General features: G+C 47.9%; 1 protein-coding gene and 1 long non-coding RNA gene across 2 annotated transcripts; one reads left to right on the top strand and one right to left on the bottom strand.

Moving 5' to 3' along the window:
* Positions 1-2,062: 2,062 nt before the first annotated feature.
* CUNH5orf49 (chromosome unknown C5orf49 homolog) lies at positions 2,063-22,557 on the bottom strand. Its single transcript, XM_013123035.3, has 3 exons — positions 22,252-22,557; positions 4,277-4,393; positions 2,063-2,537 (listed from the first exon to the last, which is right to left on the bottom strand). Exons 1-3 carry the CDS (start codon positions 22,435-22,437, stop codon positions 2,358-2,360), a joined length of 483 nt encoding a protein of 160 aa, XP_012978489.1. The 5' UTR covers positions 22,438-22,557; the 3' UTR covers positions 2,063-2,357.
* On the top strand, positions 22,535-23,985 carry LOC121144293. Its single transcript, XR_005881617.1, has 2 exons — positions 22,535-22,669; positions 23,851-23,985. It is a non-coding gene; the product is annotated as an uncharacterized LOC121144293 (long non-coding RNA).
* Positions 23,986-25,025: the final 1,040 nt, after the last annotated feature.

The following is a 25,025-nucleotide window of genomic DNA, read 5'->3' as shown; positions in this document are numbered from 1 at the left end:
CTGAGGGACAAAATTATCCTTGGAAACATGCAAATCAGAGTAATTCCCGAGACCACCATCAGTCATGTGAAGCCCCTTCTCAAGCAACCCCCTCGCTGTTTAACCTTATAGGAAGCCTACCCTGAAAAACTCCAGTCTAGTTCCCCAATGCCTGTGCTTTAACGTGGCTGGACATGGCTGAGATCTGCTGCCAGCCAGTCCTCCAGGGTTCTCTTTGCCTCTTTAATGAGCTTCTTGAAGCTACCACATCTCTCTGCCTTCCTTTGCTTCTTCGTCAACACACATATATGCAAGAACCAACATCAAACAAACAGCGGTGGGGATTTGGTAAGCGAAAATACGTTCTATTAGTGTAGGCGAGAATTCTCCAGGCTGGAGACATGGCTCGGCAGTTCAAACCACTCACTGCTCCTGCAGAACCCCCAGGTTCATTTCCCAGCGTCCATGTCTGGTACTTATGTCTGCCTGTGGGTCCAGCTTCAGGAGATGTGATGTTCTCTTCTGTCCTCAGCAGGCGCCAGCTGCTGAGCACATGACCGCACACAGACATACCCACACGCTCCCAATTTAAAAGAAACCTTCAAACAAAATCATGTCTCCCCTTAGGATGTCTGTGACTCGCATCCATTTACTGGCTGTAGTCGTTGGGAAGCCAACAGAAACCCATTTGATTTTCCTTTGCTACCTGCTAAAGGCGAGGCCTTTTGAAACCTTGACTTCATCCTTTTATAAAAGCAAGCAGCATGCTGTGTGGGATTGTGCACACCTTCGACCCCAGAGCTTGAGGGAGGGAGACAGGTGGATCAAAGGAGCAAGGCCACACTTATTCTCACCATGACTTTGAGGCCAGCCTGAGCCCTGCAAGAAGACCCTGTCTCCAATTCTCCAAAAAAAAAAGGAAAAGGAAAAGAAAGACAGAGAGACAGAGGGAGGGGGAGAGGGAAGGAAGGGAGAGGAGAAAGAGACAGAGACAGAGAGACAGACAGAAATGAACAAAAGAGAGCAAACAGTTTAAGGATGTAGGAACTGAAGTAATGAAAATAACAGTTTGACATTAATTTATTTCATCTGCTTATTTATAAGAATAAATTTCTATAACCTAGATTTTTGTATGTTTTTATATTATTACTAATATGTTATCATGTGCCCAAGAGCACATAAACTATTGCTATTTATTTGGGAGAAAAAGAAAATTTTTTTCAGAAGATAAATATTTAGGAGTTACCCAGCCTTGAAATTGCCAGCAATTCAGGATCATTTGTCCTTAGAGAAATCACCTTGCAGATTCCAAACAACAAAACCAGTGACTGAGTACCAAAATTAATTAGATCACCTGCCAGTTAATGCTCAACTGTGGGAAATTAAATCGTGGTAGATATGAGAGATGATTTCTTCCAAAGGATCCATTCATTAAAAATATATCTTAGTGCACGAGTGTGCATCAAATTCTCTTGCAAAATAAGTGCTTTTAACATAGGTTAAAAATCAGCTGCTTCCGAAAGAGGAAACTATCCGAAAGGAAAGTCCTGGGCTGGAGATGGATCTCAGTGGCAGTGTGCAAGGCACCAATAGCAGTAATGCAGGCGTGCATCCCTTCGGGGCTCGGGACTGTGCGCACGGCAAGTGGCCCCTCTGGTAGCACTCTGATTCACATGAAAACCCGTCTACGTTTGGAAATTTCACTTAAAGATGACCAGATAACAGATCAAATAGAAAGGAAACGCTAAGGCTGTCCAACACCAGAGTCCAGCCTGTGTCCTGCACCTTTGACAGCTTCTCGCTGGGGGAGTGACGGCGCCACCCATTCAGTTCTCAATTATGCAAAATTCAGTTTATCCGTGACCTCGAGAAAACAGCACGTCCTGTCTAGAGTTCTGTCATGTCGTTGTCTTGTTTTTTACATCTCCTCTCAGAGAAACATGGAAGGGTTGTTTGTGTTGTGGGCATGGAGGTTTCCCTACGTGACAGAGGGGGACCCAGGTGACGCTCCTGTCAACTCCTCCTCAGAGCATTCTTGCAAAGTGGGAAGCCAGCACACAAAAAAACATGGCTGCTACACAAGGGAGGCAAACTTTTCTTTTATTTGGGGGCTCAGAATGAATCAGCTGGTGTGATTTTTAAATAAATCCAGGGGAAATCCTTGCGCTGGGGCTTTTGGGCACGAGGAAAAGTACTTGGCCAAATTCTGAGCCAAAGTCACCTTAGATATGCGTGTGCTTCCCCACCCCCATGGTCTCAGTGCATCCTTGCAGCTATAGGTGACAGGAATGTAAAAGTGAGATTGGAGCCCCCCCTTCCTGTGCCACCTTGCTTGCTGGCAGCGCACCTCAAAGTGCCCCATACGCCGCCAGGCTGCTTCAGGCTGGAGTGATGTGCCCAAACCCAGGCACCTTGATGCTGGGGATGTCGTTCTTCCGGTAGAAGTCCGTCTGCACATGGTTCACACGGCCGTAGCCTCTGTTCAGGGGCTCGATGGGCTGATTGATGCGTTTCCCATAGACAGAGGACATCAGCACCGGCACAGTCCTTTCCTGTTCCTGGGAAGATGAGACGCGCAGTCACCGCCGTGAGCTTAGGAACCTTTATGCCCACTGTACGTGAGCACAGCGGCCCGTCCTCCAGTTGCCTCTCACCCAGGTGGCATCTTGGCGATTTCTGCACACCTGCAGCTGCACAGCCAGGGACCCCAGACCCGCTACTGTCATCCCGCAGTCTGGAGGAGACCTGAGACCCTGAACCGGACACCAGCTGTGGTCTGACTTCAGGGGCTCTCCCTCCTCCTTCCATCCCCTCCCCTGCCCTCCCCCTGGCCAGCCCCTCTCCACCCCAGCACACAGAGTAGCAGCCTTGAGCTCCCAGGCTTTCTTCTTCCCACTTGATGTCAGCAGGAGTCTTTCCTGGCCCTTCCCCTCCCCAGGACCTCCTCATCCCTTTCACCATCCCTACGCTTTGAAGGGCTTTCAGAGCATGTCGTCCACCAGCGCGGAACCAGGTTGTCTCTCTCTCCTCTCTTCGCCAGAATTTGGCTTTAAGAGGCCGGGCGGGAGCTGGCTCCTTAGTCCCTTTGTGCTCCACAGTAGAGAGGAGAGCGCCAAACAATACCTCATCTGAGCCGCCTTCTTCTCTTCAGAAAATAGGAACTCAGAATGCACCCGACATGAGCATTCGGGGAAATCAGTGGTGCCGGGCGCCTTTGTCACTTACCTCTAGCTCAAATTAAGAGACTAAAAAGTGATGGGATAGAAGGAGCCTCACACATGCGAAGCAAGCACTCGGCCACATCTCCAGACTTGGCAATCTGAGTAACAGCCACAAGGGAAAAACTCTAGCGGCTCAATAGAAATCCCACCAGAAGCTTGTGTATCATAATGTCCATTTGACATGCTGTCTAATAGTCTCTGTACCCAGCCCCTGGCCTTTAAAAAGCCTGCCACCCTCACTCAGAACCAAGGAACATGTCAAAAGGCAGAAGTGGCTGACACAGACCAGGCTGGGCACAGCCTGGCCCAGGAGAGGAAGCACCCCAACACCTGTCCTCTAGCTGTGACTTTGACAGAGGAGCCACCTTCCTTTGCAGCTGACCCCATATAATTCCTCCCTTTGGGGAAGACTGGGGAGGCCAAAGCAAAGCCGCCCCCACATGGCGGGGACTTGAGAACTAGACTTGGAGAAAATAAAGACCAGTGTCCCTAAGAAAGCTGCCACAGCTGGGGCTCCGTGTGTAAGCAACCAAGGATTTCCTATCTGTTGGAAAGCGCTTCCCTGGAACCAGTCAGAAAAATTAATGGAAAACTGGCATCATAGAAAAAAAGCTTAACTTCTTAGCACAACAAAATAGCTGCAAGCCACATAAATAAAGCTGCATAAAACAATGCAACACATTGTCAAATACGTGTATATGGTCGCATATACATATGTAAGCCTGTATATATATGCAAATATAAACATAAATAAGCACACATGTTAATACTTGTACATATGCAACATACATGTATATGCATGGATATCTGCATGCTCTTACATGCATGCAAATACATACATGTGTATGAAAATGTATGCACATCTGTATGAAAATGTATGTTCAATATATACACATGTATGCACATGGTCATGTACATACAAGTGTGTACCCACTATACATGTATATTCATATACACACATAAATATGTATGCATCCACACACACATATTCACACTGAATGTGTGAACCCGTATATGTGTGGACACATACTCATGTGCACAGTTGATGGTCTAGTAATATCATTAGTATATCTTACCTCCTCATTAATATGAAGCCCCAGGTTTTTGGCGTGTTCTCTGTCATCTCGATGTAATTCCTGATTATAATCTAGTCTCCTCTTAAAAACACAGTCATAGAGGGAGATGATCCCTGTCTGGAAATAAACAGAGATGGTCACAGGTGTGCTTGAAGGATGAGCCACTAGTATATGACACAGGATTGAACCCAACACCCACCCAGTGGGTATTAGGATTACAGACAGTTCTTCCTGTCCAACCTGGTCCCACAACCACATCAACCCCAAATGAGCACATGGATGCTATATTGGTTATAAATCTGTTGACCGGTGACTAGGGCTTCTTATTGGCTAGCTCTGTCTTAATTATTAACCCATTTCTATTAATCTATGTATTTCCACATGGTCTTATCTTACTGGAGAATGCCTGACTCGCATCCTCTCTTCCTAGGATCACTCGGTGACTGCTCTCTGCCTGCACCTCCCAGAATTCTCATCTCCTAGACCCACCTAGCTTGTTGCCCTATTGACCAACAGTGTTTTATTCATCAACCAATGAGATAAACGTACACATAAGGACATCCCCCATCAGACTGGAATGTGCAGAATTTCCATTTGTGTGAGTGAGCTCTGAGGAGGTCACCACACACGGCTGACCTGGCTGTGACCTGGAGCAGAGAGGAGTTGAAGAGCATTGTGGTGAGGACCAAGTCGGAATGCAGGGGTTCGGCAGCACCTCTCCTCTGCTCCTGGGCAATCCTCCTTGAGCTGTTCCTCAGAGGCTGTCCCCTGGGGATGCTATTGCAAGAGCTCAGGCCTTAGTCCTTTCAGGTTGCTTTGTGGAAATGATGTGGACTGAGCAGTTCATAAGCAAAATGTGTTTTTCAGTTTAGAGGCCGGAAGTTCAAGGTCAAGATGTGGGCGGGTTCAGCACCTGGGGAGGGCTACTTTCTGCTGCACACGTGGCACCTTGTCTCCGCATCATCGCAAGGGAGAAAGAGCACAGAGACTCACTCTGACATCTGTGATGGAGGCACCAAACCCATTCATGAGAGCCCCACCCTCAAGACCTGTTCTCCCAAAGACACGCCTACTGACCACATGGTGAGGTTAATTGTAGGGGATGTAAACACTCAGACCAGAGTAAATCTCTTCTAGCTGACTAAGGAAAGAGAGAGAGACAGACAGACAGAGACAGAGACAGACAAGCAGAGAGAGAGACAGACAGAGACAGAGAAACAGAGAGAGGAGTGAGAGAGAGAGAAAATGCATATGTGCATGTGCCTGTGTGTGTTTGTATATGTGTGTTTTATGTATTTTTATTTCTCAGAGTTTCTAATACAACCTTATTTTGCTATGAAAAATCATCAGTCACTGGATGCCATGACAACATAACCAAACAGGAGTTACACTCCAAGCTTCTGGTAAACGGTCAGACTGTCTATATGTAAACCCCCTCTTGACAGAAAAATATATATATATTTTCTTAAATCCCACATATAGCTATAGCACTTAGTATTGATATCCATGAATATATGTAATATGTCTACAAGTATAACATAAACACAAATTACACATATAAAGATGCATGCACACACAGCTTAGATGTTCTGGAAGATGTCCTGTTAATATAACTATTTTCTATATATCTCTGACTTTCTTCTTCCACTTTTTGTTAGTCAATCTGCTTGTGTGGTGTCTAGTAAAATAAAGAATCCATGTGTTAGGTGGTATTTCATCTTCACCTCCCACGTAACTCTAGATTCTCTGATTCCTTTGGGGGGGGACTCAGTTTATCTCTGGGATTAGAATTGAGCGCCAGCTGTGTCACTTACCCTGGATTAGTTTAGGTGTTTGTTTATTCCTGAAGATGATGCTGGAATGATTTCCTCCGTGGGACAGAGATAGACTAAATAGTGGAAAGAAAGGGCTCACACTCTCGTGCTGAGCAGACTGGAAAACACAGCCACCCTGTTTACAAAGCGCAGGGACCCGGAGGTGCTGGGGTGATGGGAATGGCCAACAACTCAGTTCCCAGTCATCAGGACATTCATGGCGCATATACCAAGTAGATTTGGGGAGGCAGCTCACACCAGCCGTGCCCTGATGTGACTACCATCCAGTGAGGGAAACGATGGGGTTCTTGAGAATCGCTGTTCTGAGAGTTGTAAGAATTTTACCAACAGTGTGATATACAGGGAGCTTTCACCCACTGGCAGAATCTAGCTTGACTAAACTCATGTCTGCATCCTGCTGGTCATTAGTGTGTTTACACCAACTGCCCTGGGCGATGCATCTCCTGAAGGTGATACATGACCTAGAGAAAGGTTTGTTTTGTTTTGTTTTTTAAGCTAACTCAATGGAGAATTGATAAATTATCAGCATTTGGTGCTGCAAAATTGGCTAGTTCCTTGTGTCTTCACATCACACTGTAGACAGCAGTAAATTCTAGATGAAATGGGAAAATAAGAAAAAAGGAAAACCCATAAGGGGCCTCCTACACATGAAAGCAATAAGGAAAGTATCACAAAGAAAGCTTCAATCACTTTGACTCTATAAAACTAGACATTTGCTTATCAAATAAATCTAAGTTTCTTTAAAAGCCCGTTTTAAGGCTTGACAGGGGAATCTCAGTGTCTTGAACACTCGGTACAGATCTGCTGCTGCAGAAGCTGGTAGGCCGCCAGCCCTCACAGGCAAAGCAAAGCTTTCTGGGAGAAGCAGCAGGGGCCCTTCAGTAGCACAGAGGAAGCCCAAGCAGGACACACAGTCAGCAGGGATGGTGGGTGTAAACTCTCTGCCTGCTGGTCCTGGCCCTCTTCAAGGGAGGGTTATCAAGATAACAGGCATAGAGCTATTGACCAAGACTGGGTGAGGCTCCCAGCAAGACAAGCATAAATAACTTGAAAGCCCGCCACACCGTGCTAGATCCACGTACACAAGGACATTTTTTTAATTTTTAATTTTACTTGTGTGTTTGTGTGTGCATCTGTGTGAGTGAATCCATGTACGTGAAAGTAGCTGCAGAGGCCAACAGAGGGCGTTGGATCCCCTGGAGTTGGAGTTACAGGTAGCTGTGAGCCACCTGAACTCAGGTCCCTTGGAAGAGCAGCAAGCGCTTTTAACTGCTGCTGGTACACTCTCGGTTTCCCGTTGCCTCTGTGGAGGCCCTCCTACGCAGGCTAACACCGTGCTGTCTGCATGTTTGGAGGAGACCAGTCACGGTTCACAATACAATCACACATGCGGTCAAGTCATTCCCTTCTGCACTCTGAGAACCACATATAAAAGTGGGAGAGAATGGTTTTCCCCACCCGGCGCCCAGCAATGCTCCCATTGGGTAAGTAGCTAAGACGGCTCTGGTAAGGGGACCCACATGGGTGAGGCGGAGCATCAACGGATCTGCCTGGGCTGTACTTCTTGTCCCCAAACTCTAACCAGGCCAACCCTCCTGAGTGCAGAGGGTCCTTCTGGGGCCCTGAGCTGATCCCAGAAGAAGACCTAAAGGCAGAAGAACAGATTAAGAAGAAAATGAGCAGTAACCGCTGTTACCCGAACACTCCGCACCACAGAAACCTACTGCAAGATGCGGCTTCACAGGAAAAAAGAGAAAAACAGTCTATTTCTTTTCATTTTAATGAGATGGTCTAAAACTCCGTCAGGAGTGGCAGCTACCCAAGCGGCCTCCCAGTTCCAGGACGTTGCAAGCACCTGGGACATCTTGATCTGGGTTAGGGATTTCTCTGCAGGGACTGAACAGTAGATGCTCCCTGCCCCCTACGGAACACCACCACCACCACCCACCCACCCACCCACCATCCACCACCACCCCGGCCGTCATGCGTGTGCTGCATATTCAGAAGTAATAAGTGAAGTTTTCTATCATCAAAGAATAAGAATAAAAAGAAAACAATGACTGGCAGACAGGCAGCCTCACTGAAAGAAGCGCTGTTCACCCCCATTGCCTGGGCAGGACCAGAGTTACTGATCTATGACCAGAGTTAGTCTTCCGTTACTGATCTTTCCTCCTTTGTTCCTTCATTCCTTTGTGACTTGAGGCAAGATGATTTTAATAAAAACAAATTGGGACTGAGATTCTATCACAATACAGTCTTAGTGCTGCACAATTAAAGTCAGTCTCAGAATCACTTATGTCTCTCCCTCAGATTCTGCTTTTAAAAAACAGAGCGAAACAGAAAATATTAGCTTGTGACTTCTGCCTGTGACCTCTGCCTGTGACCCCTGCCTTCGTCTGTGTGTGCATTAAGAATCACTGGAACATGGTCCCACCGTGTACTACTTGTGGTGGTGTCTGATGTCCTCAGTTTACCTCCTGTGCCCCCAAGTCCTGATACTGACTAGTCTCCAGCCAGGTGTATGTGTGAACATCATCTGTGCAACTGGGGCCTTGTGTCTTCCACTCCCATCATGCCTTAGGTCTGCTCCTTCTGCAGTTTGGACTCGGGTCCAAGTGTGGAGATTTGATTTCCGTTGCTAGGTATTAAGGGCTGGGACTCTACCTGAATATAGCGTAAGAGGTGGTACCTTCCACGATGATTGACATTAGGTGGGGTTATCAGGGCAGTTTGCTGGCTCTATACTGAGTGAGGCAGAGGCCAAGGAAGCCCAACTGTGCACACTCCTGGCCCTCAGTGTGCCCTGCACTACTGCAGGAAGCACACGTGTGCACACTCCTGGACCTCAGTGTGCCCTGAACTACTCCAGGAAGCACACGTGTGCACACTCCTGGCCTCCCAGTGTGCCCTGCACTACTAGTCCAGAACACTGAATCAGTGAGGCCATTAACACAAGTAGTTTCTGGAAGCCTCAGAACCGCGACCTAAATAAACATTTTCTTTATAAGACACGCAACCTCGGGTATTTCATTATAGTGATGGGCAATGAGCTGAAAATAACTGTAAGGTGCCACTGTAGACTCCAGGACAGAAATGTGGGGACCGTACTTTTAATAAGACTACAGTCTGAGCATGGGAACAAAGCCCCACACTGAAATATATAAAACATAATAAAAATGCTAAAATCATTCAGATGAATTGATGGAGCACGGAAAAGTCGAGTGTCCCAAAAGAAGGGGTTTTAAGTTCTCATTTGCTCTGAGCTCATGGACATCTACCTGGCCATCACCGGTGGTCAGTCACACAGCCATGCTGCAGCTAGAACTCCGCCTAGCAAGCCTCTCAGGTGCTGTGGACTGAGCCATGTCATCCGGAAACTCACATGTTGATGTCTTACACTGGGGGATACAGATTGCTACCCTATCCAGAAGCAGGTCTACTGAAGCCTGTGAGCAGGCTGCTGCGTGACTAAACTGAGCAAGGATACATTGCCGACACCATTGCAGATTTGGCATGAGAAGTAACTCGGCTGAGCCCTGTGGGGTCATTTGTTGCTGCAGCATAACCGACTGTGTCCTGACTGATGCGCGTGGGTGACGGAGGAAGACAGCGACCACCTGGGGGCTGCAAGGCCCGACCTCCATCCACCCTGCCTGGGGTTTTATCACACTCTGCAACTCTTCCCCTACCTTGGAAGCCTTCCATTCCCTCCCAGAAGTTACAAGTGTTCACATGCAAACAGTGGGTGTGAGGTTGAGAATAAACTGAGACCCAGGTCCTTTGTTTTTCCTCCTTTCATATGACACTAAATATACAAACACTCTTCTTTATCAGATTAAATCAAATTCTATGAGGAAGAAACAAGAGAGGTGCATGCTTTATAATATTTTGATATTTTGACATATGCTTATACATGCATGTATATTACAAAGTACTGTGATCATATCCCCCTGTTACTCTCTCTTATCTCCCTCCCACTCCTGGTGACCTCCTTGTACTTCTGTACATCCGAGCACGCGTGTGCGCGTGCGCATGTGTGTGTGTGTGTGTTAAGGCTGCTTGTGTGTGCATAGTCTTATGTAATTAAATAAGAATATAATATATGCTCACTAAACACATCTCTACTCGAGGACAAATTAAAGACACAATTCTCTGCTCCCCTGCGGTGGTCTGGGCTAGGAACATGGGTGATGCTGAGGCATGCCATCTCCAGGCATGCAGTCTCAGTCTCTGTCTGTGTATGGAGAATTCAGAGGACCCAGGAAATGACTCAATGTCTCAGAGACACCAGGCCCACTAAACAGTGGAACCACTAAAAGGAGGGATGGGGCCTGCTTAAGACCAGTCAACACTATGACACTGATAGGAAAGGGGCTGATGAGGTCCTACCCCTAAGTGAGGAGATTTCAGCAGGTGATGGCTCCCGAGGGTGGGGAGAGTCAGTTTTCCTCAGGACTGTGGACTATGGGAGTTGGCCCAATGCTCCCAACACCATGTGCATATGGACAGCACTGTTTTGACTTAGTGAGCTAGGAAGAGGAAGAGGAGGACAAAGAGGAGGAGGGGGAGAGAAGGGGAAGGAGGGGGAGAGAAGGGGAAGGAGGGGAGAAACGCAGAAGGGGGAGGGCAGGGAGATGAAGATGAGAAACACCAGGACCGGGGGGGGGGGGGGGGGAGAGGATGAAAATGGGGATGAGGATGGAGATGAGGAGGAGGGGAAAGAGGGGGAGGAAGAGGGAGGAGGGGAGGAAGAGGACCAGGATGGGGTGATGAGGATGAGGCAGACGAGGGGAGAGGATGAAGAGGAGGAGGATGGGGAATAGGAGGGAGAGGCGTCCTAAAGGGGCTATAAGTGGGGAGGGGAGGTGAATATGACATAAATATATCATATTCATGTAGATAATTATCAAGGGATAGAATTTTTAAATTAAAAATATAAATAACAGGTCAAGGACGCCACAAGAAAACCCACAAAGTCAAATGACCTGGGCTCAAGAGCTCAGAGTCTGAACCGACAACCAGGGAGCCTGCATGGGACTGACCTAGGCCCTCTGCATACGTGTCACAGTTGTGTAGCTTGGTCCTCTTGTGGGACTCCTGACAGTGGGAGCAGGGGCTGTCTCTGACTCTTTTGCTGGCTTTTGGGATCCTTTTCCTCATACGGGGTCACCTTGCCCAGCCTTATTAAAGGAAGGTGCTTAGTCTTACTGCAACTTGCTATGCCATGTTTTGTTGAGATCCGTGGGAAGCCTGCCCTTTTCTGAACAGAAATGGAGAAGAAGTGGATGGGGAACATAGGGGAAACGGGGGTTGGCAGGGGAAGAGGAAGGGAAAACCGTGGTCAGGATATATAAATAAATAATAAATAAAATTTAAAAATATATACACACACACATATATATACATATATGTGTGTATATATATATATATAAAACTCTCATCACATTGGGCAAAACATGAGAAATGAATCAGTGTCTGCAATATTACATTTATTATCTTCAGCCCAGTGTTGCACTTACGGGACACTAACCCCTCTTTGCAGAAAAGCTCTACCTCATTGTTAGTGACTGCCACTTCCTCTGGTGTAAATAGTTCCACTGTGGGTTCTGGTGAGATGGGCTCAGTAGTTAACAACACTGACACTTGCAAAGGATTTGAATGTGATTCCCAGCACCTGCATGGCTCTCACCCTCCTGTTACCTAGTTCCAGGGGGCATGATGCCCTCTTCTGGCCTCTGTGGGCACCAGGAATGCACAGCCACACATGCGACAAAGACCCATACACATAAAAAGAAAATAAATAAAATGTAAATTTTAAAAACGTTCCTGCTGAGGCCATTTGGGGGCAGCCAACCAAGTGCAGGGTTCAGAAATGATGCTTGAAACGGGTCTGGCTAAGTGTCTGTGCCTGAAGCAGGACCTGACCAACAACCAAGGCTGACTGAGGTGTCAGTCACCTGTGAATGACTGCTACCCCTCAACTCAAAGCCAAGGCACTCGGACCTCCACTTGCCAACAGACATCTGACCTATTTTCAAAACTGAAAATCCAGAGGTCGCTGATTCTGTAAGGTTGCCTTTGACTGCTAATGAACTCAGGGCATCTCTGTGGGAGTCGGGCGGTATGCTGAGCTAAGAGAATTTTAACAGCACTCCAGACTGTGGTTTAGAGGGCTGCAGCTTGTCAGGAACAGGAATCAGAACATTTCAAAGACTGCTTAACTCTTCTCCATGGCTTGCCTGTGGACGAGATCCTGTTCCCTCTCCTGGCGCATTGGAATCGTAAGCTTCAACAATTTTTACGTCTCAAATGATCTGAGCCTGTTTTCCTCTTGAACTGAAGTCAGCAGAATTCTTCCTGGCTGACTCACGTCTGTCTCACATTGGAAGAGTGGAGTCTGCCTTAGTTCTCCGGTCACCGCATTACCAGGGGGAGGACGGGTCACTGCAGGGCCAGCGATGCTCCCTCTCCACTGATGCTAGCCCCTCACTGGCCAGGCTTCCAGAAGCTCACAACATGGTGGGTAGGATGATCCCCAGAGGCTGAAAACTCAGTCGTTTCCCTGTGTCGCCTGCTTACAATTGTTCAGACTTCTGCGATGGCTAGGATATGCTTTGTGATCCCTAAAAGTTCCTGTGTTGGAACTTGGTCCCCAGGATGACAGTGATGTAAGATGGTGGCGCCCTTTCAAGAGCCAGGGCCAGTCAGGGGGGCGGGGAGAGGGGCGGGGAGAGGGGCGGGGAGGGGGCGGTCCTTAGGTCACTGCAAGCACAGAGTGACTGGGAGGAGGCTGCTAGCTCTAGATGTGACTGCTCGCCCTGTCGCCCTGTCGTGTGTCCCACTGGCACCCACGCTTTGTGGTAGTGCAGCCAATGGGCAGAGACTCAACACGGGCCAAGGTCTGCCAGTGAGAATTTTAGTCCTCAAAAATCTGAGCTAAGTAAACTCTTTTTAAAATGTTCACCCTTTCCCCACCAAAAAGTTAAAAACCCACAAGTAAACAAAAGACATGAAACAAAAAGTCACTTTCTTCACTGATCACTTGTGCTGTGCTGAGAACCTTAGAATCTTATTAGAGTAAGAGAAAGCAGCTTCGCCATGACCTCATCAAACTGTGAAATGAAAAATGTCAGCACACACTGCTTGCTACATGAAGAGAGCCAGCTGACTGGGACCTGCGGCGCATGTGCAGTGCACAGGGCCTCAAGCAGAGGCATAGTCACCACAAGTCTGGGTGTGTCCTTGTCTGCTTGGGGAGATCCAGGCCAGCTTGGGCGAAGTTATCAAACCCTGTCTCAAAAGAAGAAATAGAAAAAGAAAAAGAATAGGAGGGTGTGGGGAAAGGAAGAGGAGGTTTAGTCCCTGGGATGCTCTCCTTACAGGCTTGAGGGCCTGAACGGAACCCTCAGACCCCACATTAAAAAGGTTTTTAAAAAGGGCAGGTGCAGTGGGAACTAGGGCAACCTCTAGATCAACGTGAGACCCCGTCAACACCCACAGCTGTCCTCTGGCCTCCATATGCGTGCGCATACAGAGATGTGTGCTCCCTGCATGCACACAGACGAATATGTACATGAAAAATATGCACATACTTGTGTGAAGCTCTGTGCGTGAACACATGATCAGACCCATATCATTGCAGGCAGAGGCACACAACAGAGCGACAAGCAGCACCAGTTGGTGGGCGGTGCTCTCGGGGGTAGGAAGACGGACTGGCCTCCTCCCTCCTGCGTTCCTCTCGTTGCTGAGCTCCCAAGAGGAACGAGGCCCCTCCTTTTAGAAGACCCCACCTGCCTTGGAGGAAGACATTCTGCTCCATACTCTGGGGCTTGCTGTTCCTAGGAGAGAGGCGGTCACTGGACAACAAGCTTGCCGCTAGCACAGGTGCATGGGTAGAAGACCAAATCACACAATCCATTTCATCTTCTAAAATAGGTGGCTTAGGCCTTCGTTTTTAACACTTCTCATTCCACTTATCCATCCCTCCTTTATGGAGTTCCCAGGGTAAGGCAGTCCCTGTTTTGATAGCATGAGAGAAATCAATCCTTGTTCCGGGGCAGCTGGGGGAAACACAGAGAAGGATAAGCAAGTGAACCTTGTAGTAGGCTAGATGAGAATAGGTGTAAAGGGAAAAGGGGGGTAACGAACAGGAGAGGGAGTGGGCATGCAGAGAGACACTGCGCCTTCTACTGGCCTAGCTGTGAGCGTAAGAGTCTACTGGATAGCTACGACAAGACCCCTGGAGCCTACCAGAGACATGGGCCGCAGAATGGTTTACCTCCCTCTGCAGCTGCTTAAGGGACCTCAAACACACGTGGTCAAATATGACAGATGTCCAAAGTGACAGGGCACCATACAGTGAGGGCTCCTGGAGTGCACCCCCTCCCTGTGTACTGGATGCTGGCTGTGGTCCTTGGAACTGTCTGTTTTGCGGCTCTGGACAGACCTCATGAGCTTTCACACACAGGAAGATCTTACGACCCTAGACCGAGGACATCCCACAGTCAGGGAGGGAACACTCATGTGAGGGCACCGTGAACCCTTGCCTCCACATGTGAGACTCTGCACATGCAGAAGGGATTCCGGCTAATCCCAGCAAAGCCAGAGTGGGCCTGTGGAGTACAGCTTTCCTCAAAACGGCTTTCTACCGTCCGCCCTAGCACGCTGGAAAACATAGTCTAAAGCCACTTAGGCGATTTCTTTTTAATGTAACTGTTAGACTTTGAGGGATTTAATCAAAACCTTCATAAAAGGGCATTCTCTTCCCACTCGGCTTTTCCGTTTCAGGGGCAGAAGTGCTGTGCACAACACAAGAAGGAAAAGGTAATTTAAAATGCCATTGAACTGAATCTGCTTTGCTGCCAAGCAGATTCAGTTCTTAGGGAAACACGGGCTGCTAGAGCCCCCTAGGGAGCAGTACTGGAACTGGTCACATTTTAGATGGTGGCTTGAGAGGACACATGTGTCATCCTATTCAGGGGCGTTACCCGGGCTTTAAATAACTTTGCAGACTTCAAAGCATGAAAGTGGTGGGATCAGGGGCAACGGATGGATGCTCATCTTTACTGTAGTCCTCTAATTCAGCTCTGACAGAGAAGGAGGGTCAGGTATGTGAGAGACTGGCTGCTGGGAATGGGCACTAGAGAAGAGAAACTAATCTTCAGTAACTACAGAGAAAGAATAATAGCTGCGTTTACATAGGGGCCACTGCATCTCATGTCACACTGGTTAGTTAAGTCAGTTCTGTGTGTGTGTGTGTGTGCGCACGCGCGCGCGCATGATTAAATCAAATCCATGTGTGTGCATGATTAAATCAATTCTGTGTGCATGAGTGTGTGTGCATGATTAAATCAGTTCTGTGTATGCATGAGTGTGTGTGTGCATGATTAAATCAATTCTGTGTATGCATGAGTGTGTGTGCATGATTAAATCAGTTCTGTGTGTGCATGAGTGTGTGTGTGCATGATTAAATCAGTTCTGTGTGTGCATGAGTGTGTGTGCATGATTAAATCAGTTCTGTGTATGCATGAGTGTGTGTGCATGATTAAATCAGTTCTGTGTATGCATGAGTGTGTGTGTGCATGATTAAATCAGTTCTGTGTATGCATGAGTGTGTGTGCATGATTAAATCAATTCTGTGTGTGCATGAGTGTGTGTGTGCATGATTAAATCAAATCCGCATGTATGTGTGCATGAGTGTGTGTGTAGTTCAGAAGTTGATAGAGAGTATCTTCCACAATTGCTCTCCACCTCATTGTTTTTAATGAGTCAGGGTCTCTCACTGAACCTGGAGCTCCCTGATTCTGCTAGACTGTCTGACCATCGAACTCTGAGATCTTCCTGTCTCCATCTTCCCAGCAAGGGGGTAGGGCTTACAAGCACAGCAGCACGGCACATATGGGTGATGGGGATTGGAACAAAGGTCCTTATGCTTAAGCAACTAGCTCTTTGGCAACTGAGCTGTCTTCTCAGCCCAGGGATGTCAGTTCTTACCTGAGCTTGACGTGGTTGGATCTGTTTGTCTCATGGATGGCTAGAATGACATAGAGGGTTTGTATCTTGGGCCAGAGCACAAAGCTAGTAAATATGGAGGCCTGACTTCTGACCCACTTATGGTTTAATTTAAGGCAAGTAAATTGTCTGACCATCACACCAGAAGGGCATCAGCAGATAGTCACCCACTACCTCAGTGCAATCCAGCTATGACCACAACATACTACAGAGTGCATGGTTTTAAAACAACAGGATTTCATCTGTTATTGACTGGAGCCCGGGATGCCCAAAGTTAAGGTTCTGGATGGTCTAGTGTCTGGTAAGGGCCTCTTCCCAGCTTTGTAGCTGGTTCCTTCTTGTTGTGTGTTCTCGTGGAAGAAGGAGTGAGATGTCCCCCTAGATGCCTCTTACAAAGGTGTTATTCCAACTATAGAAGCTCCACCTCATGGGACCTAAGTGCCTCCAGGAGCACCCACTCCTAAAGCCATCACCTAAGGAGAATAGGATTTCCACATGCAAATTTGGGGGTTTGGAGCAGACCTTCACAACATAGCACTGACATCAGAACTGCTGTTCTGCATGAGTAAACCCTGTAGATGTATGCATGGTTGACTTCTTAGCAAACCTTATTCAAAATTCACCCTCATTATGCTCAGGTTGGAGAATTCACTGCTTCATCCTGTTACTGCTTCAAAAGCAGCCCGTGTTTTCTTGAGGAGTATATATTAGTACCACAGGGAGCTGGCTGGTCAGCAGAATTTGGAGATGGATTTTGTTGCCTCATTGCTCTCAAGACGATCTTGACAAGGTGGTTTTGTTTGCATCTTTTTCTTTCATGTACTAGTGAGGCTTCAGGAGTTAACCTTGTCTGTGGCTCTGGTTGCTAACCTTGCGCTGCATTAGTGCAGTGGGGCAGGCTGGAGAAATCCTTCTTCTGTAAGGTGCTGGACAGTCATTTTTTAAGGTGTTGCAGGTCACCTAGTCTGTCGAAACTACTCAACTCAGTGAAGTAGCCGTGAACAATATCAAGTTAATGGCAGTGGGGCTGTGTTCTAGTTCAACTTTATTTGAAAGGAATATGACTAGAACTAGAAGTATAATGCAAACAAACTAAAAATATAAAAGTGTGAAAGAAACACAATGGGGAGAAGAATAATGCCAAAGTTGCAGAGCCTGAAGAAGCTGTGATGGAAAGGGGCCTGGACCTGCATGGAATAAATGAAGAGGCAAGACCTTGATGGAGTGGAAGGGAGTGACAGATGCTGACAGTTTGTGGGAGCCAAAGAATAATGCATATCATCCAGAATAATTCTTAATTCTCTAGCCAATGTTAAAGGGAAAGTTGATACCAAAAGGAAGTGTTTACCTGACAGTGAATCAGGCGCTGACAAATACAGGGAGAAAAGAGGCGTTGCTGACAAAGCAAGAGGCTGTTGCAGAGGTCCAGGTGCTCAGGGAGTGAGGGGAGCACGGACAGCGGTGAGAAGTGATAATCTCACATGCAGAAGGGCTCGGAGGCAGGATTGGCGCCAGCAGGTGGAAATGAGGTGTGCTCAGATTAGAACTGCCTCTCAGGAAGAGGGACGACTTGGCATCCTTGTCCGGAAGAGGACGCTCAGTAACTGTGTGTGTGTGTGTGTGTGTGAGAGAGAGAGAGAGACAGACAGACAGACAGACAGACAGACAGACAGACAGACAGAGACAGAAACAGAGATCTGATATCTTAGTTTTTGAATTGCTAGTGCAAAATAGCTACATTCTAATGGAAATCAGGTTTGATAAATGGGTTTTGAAAGTATTAACAGTTGCTGGGATTTCTTTTGGTTTTGTATCAAGTGGCACTCTACTTTTCCATAGAGGACAGCTTTCGGGAGCTGTCCCTTACCAGACAATACCTGACATCCAGGTTTCGCTTATCTTCACTGGAGAACAGATTTTTCTCCGTGTTGGGAAGTTGTCTAGCCATTACTCAATAAGAACTTATTTTTAACTAGTATGAGAAAGGACCTGCTGTGTTTTTTGTTCATGTGTGTCTACATAAAATATCTATATAAGTAGCTTTTATTCTTAAATATCCACTGAGACAAAACCTTGCCCATGCTCCTAGATTCCATCTCTCTAGCTAAGCCAGGAGAGCACTTCAGGTTCAGTTCCAGAAGTACCTAAAGTGTAAACTTTCAGATTCCATGGTTGATTCGGCCGTTACCCAGGCAGTGACTCAGTAACAGCCGTATCAGATTTCATATCTATGCCATCACAATATTTATTACAAAATTCCTTAAAGACATGATTTTACCACTACCAACAACTCCCCACCCACACAAGGGAGCCACAGAGATCCCAGGATAATAAACTAAGCCAGGCTTAAGCGGATTTTTGAAGGTTCCTCCAGGGAAGCACTCCTATACACAGAGTTGAAATCTGTGTGCTGAATAGCTGACATCTAAGACTTGCGTGCTTAGATGAACTGCCAAATGAGGGCCCACCAGCATAAGCAGGGGAACAAAATTTTTCATTGCTGTTACTGATCTGCGTGTTTTTCCTTTGCCCTGACTCATTCTATCATGGGAACCTTGCTCTGGTCTCTCTGCAGATGTCTGGTCTTTGTGACTTCCATTGGAATAATTCAGACAAGACACACAGTGTGGGTGACAGGCAGGAGAGAGGAGAGCATGTGCTGGGGAGTGAGAAAGGATGGTGTCCAGAGAGAAAGTGCCCTGGTCTGCACTTTCAGAAGCCTCTGTGGTAGTATTTCTAAAGTCTCTGGAGCAAACACCTTTCCCTAAGACCTCACAGTCCAAACACCTAGCAGCCTGTTCCGTTTGGCTTTAGGGGTCGGGGGTGGGGTATGTCCTAAGTCTTTATCAGAAAGCTGCCTACTTTGTAGTGATTTTATAAACTTTGGGACTTCAGGAATCAGGCTTAGATGTTTATCTATTCATAGCCTTCGAGGCAGGCTGAGGATGTAATGTCTCCTCTTGGAGCCAGAGCTTCAATGCGTGTCCCCCGCTTTTCTCCCATCAGACTCCCGAGTCCTGCAGTTCCAGTTGTAGAAGCTGTTATGAGATATGGGTCCAGCGCTGACACCCTCTAACCAGGTAACTTCTAACTGTCTTCCTGACAGTCCTCTCTATTTAAACCTAAGCTTTCCGGCAATGGGTTAGCAGTTCAGCGGGAGCTAGGAAAATAATTCTGTATTAATCAGAATGTTGTCTAGCTGTACATTGCTTACTTAACTGTAAATAATGAAAGAGTGGTCAATAAATAGTTTCATACCCATGTTAGCTCCACCCTGCAAGTTAGCCTCTGTCTCTAATAATGCATATTTATCTTGTCCCCTCCCATCTGCTAACTTTTTAAACCGCAGTCCCCCGGTCTGGGGACACCCCTGAAGATGATGTGCTGTGAAAGTTTCCATTATGCCAGCACAGACTTGTTGGCTGTTTGTCACAGCCTGTGCACTAAGACTGTTGTGATCATAAGTTTGGCTATCTTATAGGCATGCACTCTTATGTAAAGTTCATTGGATAAATGAGATCATTTGCGGATCAGAGTTTATTTATATATTCGGTTAGCTTTGGAGACGGGGTCTCACTATGTGGCCCAAATTGGCCTTGAACTCTCAGTGCTCCTACCTCAGACTCATAAGTTCTGGGGACAAACATGCGCTGTCATGGCCGGCCAACCACTTTAAGGATGCTGTTCACAGAAAGAAGAATGGGATCTGTGGCAGCTATGGGGTTAGAAATCACAGCTACACACCCATCTCTTTCAAAAATTCCAGCACATTCCCAAGGCTTGAGGAGACAGATCTGATGACAAAAGCCTCCCTTTCTTGTTCCTACTGTCTTTCCAGGTTGCTCAGTTGTAAACAGACACACGGTTGTTAGGTAAGGGACCCTTCTGGGGGTGAGCTGGGACTTGTGGTTGCTGGCTTGGTGTGCTAGAACTGCTGAAACAGCCCCGCAGACGAAGAGGGTCAAACAACCACCATACATGGTCTCTTGGTGCTGGAAGCCAACAGCACGGAATCAGTAGTTCCTAGGGCTGTTCCTACAGAGGGAAGATGGTTCTCCAGTCTGCAGCCTTTGGGTGCCTGTGGCGCGCCCCTCCCTCCCAACCCCTCCTCCTGCATTTTCACATCTTTCTCCTTCTGTGCATGCCTGTCTGTGCAAGCTTCCCTGTTCGGGTATACTGGCTTAGGGGCTACCCCCACAGTTCACCTCAGTTTGATTGCCCCTTTAGAATTACGACTCTGGGTAAGTTTGCATTCTGTGGCACTTGGAATTGGGTCTCAGCAACAGGAATTTTTAAAGAGTTCAAACACTAAAGTTGCCTACACCAAGAATGATTCCTGTTGCTAGGGTACCAGAGCTACATGATGTGTGCCTGACACCTCATGTGTGCTGGCATGTTGGGAGGGAAGAGCATTCATCTGAACTCTGGGATTGCCAGTGGGAGGGTAGGAAGAAATGCATTGCGTAGGAACACCTTAGACACTATGAAGGAATAAATGGCCTCCTCCATCCCCGGCACTTAATTATTGTACACCCCTCTCCTGGGAAACTCATGCAGTGCCGCAGGGGGAAAAAAAATACATGGGTGATCAGGTCCTGAATTACTTCTTGGGGTCAAGCATCCTAAACAGGATGCACTGATGATATTTCATCACAATAGCAAACAGAAGGGACAAATGGCCCCACATGGCCTAAATCTGCTTCTTCTGTATCGGTGCCTGGTGGAGAGTGTGCGGTGGCTGCCTCAGACCACAGAGTCACGCCCAAGGCCAGCAAGTGCCCAGTGTAAATAAGCCCATCCCAGCTCTCTGCCCTCACGGTCACACCCTTTTGCTGGATAGTTTAATGTCATTTGAGAAGAGGGAACCTCAACTAAGAAAGTGCCTCCATAAGATCGGGCTCTAGACATGTCTGTAGGGTATTTTCTTAATTAACGATTGATCAGGGAGAGCCCAGTTCATTGTGGGTAGGGCCATACCTGGGCTGGTGGTCCTGGATTGTACAAGAAAGCAGGCTGAGCAAGCCATGGGGAACAAGCCGGTAAGCAGCATCCTCCATGGCCTCTGCATCAGCTCCTGCCTCCAGGTTCCTGCCCTGTTTGAGTTCCTGTCCTGACTTTTGGTCACAGCATTTCATCATAGCAACAGTCACCCTAAGACATTCTTATCGTCTCTGCCATTTAGAGACCAGATGTTTTCCACACACTGCACCATACGGGCATTGGAACTGGGCCTAAGGTTTGTTTCCTCTGCTACTCCAAACCTGATACAGACAGCTGCAGGGAGCTGAACTATACCATAAGTAGAGCATCCCTGGTGCTCAGTTAGACTCCCCATCCCCCACCCCCACTGCCCCAACAGATCCTGGGAAGAAAGGGTAACCCAGTGTCCTAGTAGTAGTCACTTGGCTTTTAGGGGAACAGACAACTAGTGATGTCTCCGCCATTCCCAGAGGGGTACCTCTGGCCAGCTCACCAGAAGGAAGGGCTCTGATTGCCTCATCTTTTTATGCTCACACCTCCCATCCTCACTTCCTGAGAGGCCTACATCCGGTTGTGGTGGCCATATTGTTGGGGTTGTCGTGCCTCGGCTCAGCTGAAGGCATCTCTTGCCTGCTAACCATGCCTGGCCCACTAGTGTCAGCAGATCACCCTCCAACCCTTCCATAAGCAGTCACATGGGGTCCTTCCCCATGTACTAACCAACAACAGTCAAACTTGCATCCCCTGTAACAGCCGAAAGCCAGGAGGCTTCCATGCCCTCCACGCTGTAGCGTACCCCTCCCCCCATACAATTCCTCTGGACGGTACAGCTCCATACAGTTTGTCCTGGTCACTACCAGGCGTACAGCCGCTCCACCTCTGACGCCACTGGCTATGTAACCTTCCTACCTTGTCCCCAACACTTGGCAGGTTGCCCCGGCTCTACCCCCAAGCTCTCAGTCCTAGCCCTCTGGCCACAGTGTCACACTACTCCAGAAACCCTGTCCCATCACTACCTGACAGCCCCAGTAATGTGGTCCCGCCCCTGGCCTCTCCCTTGCACTGAAGCCCCGCCCCCATCGCGTCCCTGGCAGCCTCCAAGCCCCTCCCTGGCCCCGCCCCTCTCCTCCCTCTGCTAGACCCGCTCACCTGGCTCTCCCGGCTGAAGTAGCTGAGTTCCTTGGGGTCCTGGCGCCGCGGCGGGATGTAGCTGAAAGCTGGCATAGCTGAGATGGGCAGAAGTCGGGGTTTGCCCCGCAGTGTGGAGGCAGAGATTTCTTCTTCCTCCTCCTCTTCCCCCCTTTCCTCCCTTTCTTTCACGTCGCGGGGTTCCATGGCCCGCTACTCAGTCTTGGCCGGTCCCTCTGCCTAGGTAGTCCAGGCCTCAAACATCAGTTTGTGGGGTTTCTGCGTCGCTCAGGGCGTCTGTGCTCAGCCGTTGCCTGGCAACTGCGCCTTGACCTCAGCATCCGTTGAGTGACGAGACTGCGTTCCTTGCCACCTCCTTCTAGGTCCTTCTCGCCACACCCCCGGAGAGACCTACCAGCGGTTGTGTCTGACTTTCCAGGTAGGAGACACCTAAGGAATCACACCCATTCTGCTATATCTGCTTTCACAGCTCAGTTTGTTCCAAGACCCCTGGCACCTCTCAGCTTTGCAGATCACGATAGAAAGCTTCTATGCATCAGGATCCGATAGTACAGCCCTGAAACAAACAACCCTGGGTCACAGGGAGATTGACAAGGGTGAGAAGGCTGCAGAGGTTCAGGACAGCGCGATGCAGCAGAAACGTGAGGGTCACATGTGTGACTCGCATAACGGAAGGCTAAAGGCACAGAGGAGTGGGCGACACACATGTGCCTCAACATGCCTGCCACGGTAGCTGCATTTCACAAGCGGGCTGGGCCAGTAACAGGAGCAGGAGAGAATGATTGTCCGTGGGATTTAAAGCAGCTCTGACCCCTCTCCCTCTTCAGCTACAGGAATCCCGCTTCCTCTTTTCCCCTGGTCTCCCCTGGCAGATTGCCTGACTGAAGCATGAGTCAGGGAAAAGGCCAGGAACTTTCCCACCATGAGCCAAAGTCTCAAGGGATTTAGCCATGCTGGGAACCACTTAGCGAGGTGGACCTCTCCCTGGAGATACATGAAGAAGAAGAAGGGACCGTGTCCCTTCTCCCATGAGCACAAGTTGTGAAAGCACACCTGACAATATTTCTGTCCCCATGAAAATATTAGCAAAATAAAACAATAATAAAAACCCTCTGTAAGCTACTCCCAACCTTTCCCACCACTCTCAGCCTTTCCAAAAAACAGCAAGAGGGTCCAGGAGGGGCACAGGAGACTTTTTGACACACCTTGTATGGATTGTAAGGGACACAAGCGGGAAGGTGGAGGTGACTGATACCAATTTTGGTGACAACTCAGCTCCAGCATAGCCCTGGCTGAACAAATCCTATTAGTCAAAAATTCTATTCACAGCCATTTAGATTTCACTCCGCTAGCTGCAAGTTCAGTAGGTGACATTTTGTTGTTAGTAAAAGAACACTTCACTAATAACGCCTTAGGTAAACATGCTGACTAGTTATCTTTAACTGTTAGTGCCACATAGCCTGGAGTCACCTGAGAAAGACTGGCCTGCCAGCATGTGTGTGCGAGATCATCTTGATTGTTCACTGATGGGCAGATCTAGCCTATTGTACGTGAACAGTTACCTGAGAAGCTGGCCCTGGACTGTGTGTCTTGTTACAGCTATGCATGAATCTGCAAGCAAGCTAGCAAGCAGCAGTCCCTCTCTGATTTCTACTTTGAGCTCCTGCCCTGAACTCCCTCAGGGATGCACTGTGGCCTGGAAGTGTAGACCAAATAAAGCCTCCCCTCCCCTAAGCGGCTTTGTCCAGAGTGTTTTATCACAGCAACAGAGAGGAACTAGCATGCATGGGAAGGACGGTTTTATTCAGGGCTGCGACTGTTGATGCAGGGACTACTGCAGCGGGGTCTTTCAGCCTGAGAGTGAGATGAGGCTCAACTCCAAATCCAGTCAACATGGGCAAGTGAGACCTTGGAACCAAGGGGTGACGTTGATGTTGTGCATGCAAATCTACTAAGTGGAAAGTAAAGGGGAAATCTGGCTAAACTGACCTAGCAGAATGCCTGCTGAACACAAACCAGAGATCAGGTATCCCCCGGAGGATTGTGGGAAAGGGTGACCAAATGTAGGATGGAGGCAGGGGTGGGGGGTCTTGCTACACTGACTTTGGGTTCTTTGGTTAAAACTAAACTGTGCTAAGAAAAAACACAGCGGCCTGAGGAGGTGATGTGTAAGACAGAAAGCAACTATTCACCTCAGATTGTGGACCAAAATAACAAGTACACCAAAGCACAACTTGGAGAATAACTTGAGTTTGTTGGGGTTATTTAAAGGTGTTTATACAGAAATGGGTGACCTACAGAGGTAGAGACGACTAAAGACACCACCAAAAAGTCCATCCCAACACATGTGACAACTCACAAAACTCAAACTCTGGAGAATTCCATGTGATTTAGACAACCCCACCAGTTAGTGATCCTTCTCCAGGCATCTCAGCTTACTTTTTTCTCCCCCTGCAGCTTTCCACTGCTTCTATAACCTCGGGGAGATGCCCTGTTTATCTCGTTAGTTTCAGGAACTTTGTGAGACTTGTGAGTTGTTGGCTTCCTGAGTTCAGGAGCATTTCCCCTTCTTTTCTGGAGGGAATATTTCAACTTAGAACTTCCAGATCTTAAAGAGACCCCCTCAAGAATGGAATGTTTGAACCACAGGAAATTGCTAAACAATCGGAGAAGATTTCGAATTCTGGCCAAAGTTGACCAAGCAACAGTTTTGTGGTTTTTGTTTTTCTTTTTGTTTTTAACTAAACTGAAAGCTCTTGAGGGTGAGGCTACTC

The sequence above is a fragment of the Mesocricetus auratus genome, unplaced genomic scaffold, assembly GCF_017639785.1.
Source record: "Mesocricetus auratus isolate SY011 unplaced genomic scaffold, BCM_Maur_2.0 Super-Scaffold_100015, whole genome shotgun sequence".
NCBI classification, from domain to species: Eukaryota; Metazoa; Chordata; class Mammalia; order Rodentia; family Cricetidae; genus Mesocricetus; species Mesocricetus auratus.
This window is presented reverse-complemented; position numbering and strand designations above follow the sequence as displayed.